The sequence below is a fragment of the Pundamilia nyererei genome, unplaced genomic scaffold (genome assembly GCF_000239375.1).
Source record: "Pundamilia nyererei isolate P.nyererei 1_Seehausen unplaced genomic scaffold, PunNye1.0 scaffold00053, whole genome shotgun sequence".
Lineage (NCBI taxonomy): Eukaryota > Metazoa > Chordata > Actinopteri > Cichliformes > Cichlidae > Pundamilia > Pundamilia nyererei.
Window position 1 is genome coordinate 35,901 of NW_005187454.1, and position 2,796 is coordinate 38,696.

The 2,796-nt window shown below is 46.8% G+C and overlaps 1 protein-coding gene across 1 annotated transcript in view; it reads left to right on the forward strand.

Annotated features, from left to right (window-relative positions):
* The first annotated feature begins 888 nt into the window (after positions 1 to 888).
* Positions 889 to 2,796, forward strand: part of cabp1a (calcium binding protein 1a) — a 10,821-nt gene continuing 8,913 nt past the window's right edge. Inside the window, exon 1 of the mRNA XM_005733530.2 lies at positions 889 to 2,068. Coding sequence (XP_005733587.1) covers positions 1,331 to 2,068 — 738 coding nt within the window. The 5' untranslated portion in view covers positions 889 to 1,330. The remainder of the gene's footprint in view (positions 2,069 to 2,796) is intronic.

The window sequence follows — 2,796 nt, forward strand, 5'->3', positions numbered from 1 at the left end:
TGATGTCACTAAGTCAAAGAAAAATTCAATAATAAGCAGGTAAGTGCAAAAACATACAAAAAATCTTATAATTCAAACCAGGAACCTTCCCGTCTTGCTGTGAGTAAAGTGTGCTAACCCCTGCCAGCTACTGTCACTCACTGCACTGAAGTTCCTGGTTTGAGACCTGGCTGGGGCCTCTCTCTGTGAAGTTTGCATGTTCTTCCTCCATGAGTTTCCTGTGGGTAATCTGCTTCCTCCCACAGTCCATGCTTTTCCCATAATGAGATAAACAAAGTACCTAAAGTTTATATAGTATATAACATTGTATCAGTGAGGTTAAATCTGGCTTGCAGTACAAACTCCTGTGATTGGTCAGTAACTCTAGAACAATGCTATAAAAATGCTACTTTATTGCAATGAGTTCCTTTTGGTGGTCACAATGACGCAACAGGAAGACAATCTAAATCCATATCGAAATGTGTAAATATGTTTATCTGTCTATGTGGCAGAAAGTGTAGGGTCTCACACTTCCTTTGTCTAACACTCAACTTTTCAGAGTAAAACAGTTAGAAAACGGCGCAAACCACTGTGAGACATGTGCGGGGGAGTTCAATTTTCAAAACTTGAATAGTCTTTTGTTTTACATAAGAGCTTACAGTGCATAATAATGCTTTCTTTTTATTCCGTCTTCCTCTGTTGATTGTTTGTTTGGGCAGTTTACATTAATAAAACATTAGCAACATAACTTTTTATAGGGTTTAAAGTTTTATATTTAGGACGAGGTGCATCCAGATCCCGACACCCCCTCCCACCACCTTGACCATTACATAATTTTCGAGGATGCTGGCCAAAAACAAATTTGAACCACACCCGCTCTAGCCACGCCCCTGATGGTGCAGAATAGCCACTTTCTCAGTTCTAGGTAAATATTATCCAAATGCGTAGTTCTGTCATTAATTAAAGCTCCTGTGATATTTATTCTCCACCTGTTTCAGTTCACGTTATTATTTTTAGAGTCTTTGAATTCAAATGTAAGGAGCAGATTAGTATCTGTTATTTTCTCACTGAAAACTAGAGCACCGTGTTGTCTTGGGATACTACCATCCTCACCTACATCACAGCCGATGTCACACAAACAGACATTCACATCAATGAGAAGGTGACGCGCTCTGCAGCCTCTATTCCACTGTCTGTGCGCGCTCCGGCACCGCTGCCGCACAGCAATCAGGTGGTAGCTCAACTTGAAGCGAGCGGGCTCTGCGGGAGAAAATGTGTCGACAATGGAGAGAAAACGGCAAATGGTGTCGATGAGCAGCCCGCACACAGAGACCGGACCAGATTCGCCGCGATGAGCACCCCCTTTCCAAAATCTGATTCCACGACCTCCTTACTGAAATCGTCTTCGGCCGCGAGGAGACCGACACACCTCCCAGAGCACACGGCAGAAAGCCAGAGAAGTCAGCACCACCATCAGCACCACCATCAGCATCACAACCAGCGTCCCGCCGCGCTTCTGAGCAGCAGCAGCAAAGCCGAGGAATCCTTCTGGTCGGCCGAGTGCGACGTCAGTGCCCGGAGACCCCTGTGCCATCCCTCCCTCGTCGGCAGCCAGGACAGTAGTAATAATGCAGCCACTCGGGGCAAGTGCAAGTCACATGCTCCTCACAGCCAAGTTTCCGCTCCGCCGGAGCCGAACGGAGATGCAGGCCGAAGTGTAAGGGAGCGCTCCAGGACATCAAAACACCGTCACCACCACCGCAGGAAGCACAACCGAGAGGAGCGTCCGGCAGCAGCGGGACCGGACGAACCGGAGCATCCCCGTCGCTGTCACACGCACTCCCGCGCGGTCCCCAGGGTGCCCTCTCTGTCGGACAGCAATGACGACAGGGTTCCCCTCTGCGAGCCGAGGGACCGCAACGGGGCCAGTGCGGCCAACAGCGGCGGTCAGGTCAGCAGTCCATCCCCGTCCTCTTACTCCCTGGTCCCGCTGTCCAGCAGGTCTTCTCGTCGCTCTCGGAGGTCCAGCGCTGCTTCTTCTGCATCAGATATTAATTTACGCACCATCCTCAATTCACTCTTTGGGCAGGTAAGGCCCTGAAATATACGGGAGAATTAAAGCAGTAGTGTGGTCTCAGTTAGAACACAACAGCTGGGTAAATGTCATTTTACACGCTGTGACAGTGACACCCCATTTCCATAACCTGTATGAAAATGATTATTCTTTTTTTTTTTAACCCTACTAGAAACCTTTTTTTTTTTAAAAGACTATATCTGCATTGATTTCTGAGGCTTCTCTGCTGAAGGCCGCCTTGTTGTTAGTATATTTTTATGCATGAGGTGCACACAGATATGAAGCAGTGAAGTGTACATGTGGCTTCCCTTGAGTCCTGTGTGTGTCCTGTGATGCTGTCAGCAAACACTGACACTGCTGGACGTACAAGAAAAAGCTTCGTCTAAACATCTCATTTCTTATATAATTTACAGTCCTTCCTCCTACAGGTTTGCTCAGTCCTGTATGGTCCAACATCAGAGAGGTGAAAATCTCACATGTGTTAATGTGTATTTGTTCAAAGGAAAAAATAGGTTCCAGCATCAGTCTGTCAGGCACACTGCTGCGTTTTCTGCTTTGTGACTGAAGGAAATAAAATTGATGTTCCTGCTGATGATGAGGGGGCTTCTATTTTGGGCGACAAATCTATTTATACAGAAGAAAGGAGTTCAGCCTAATGTGCTTGGATTTTTATCAGTGCTGCACTTTTGCTCATTTTGGTGTGTGTGTGTGTGTGTGTGTGTGTGTGTGTGTGTGTGTGTGTG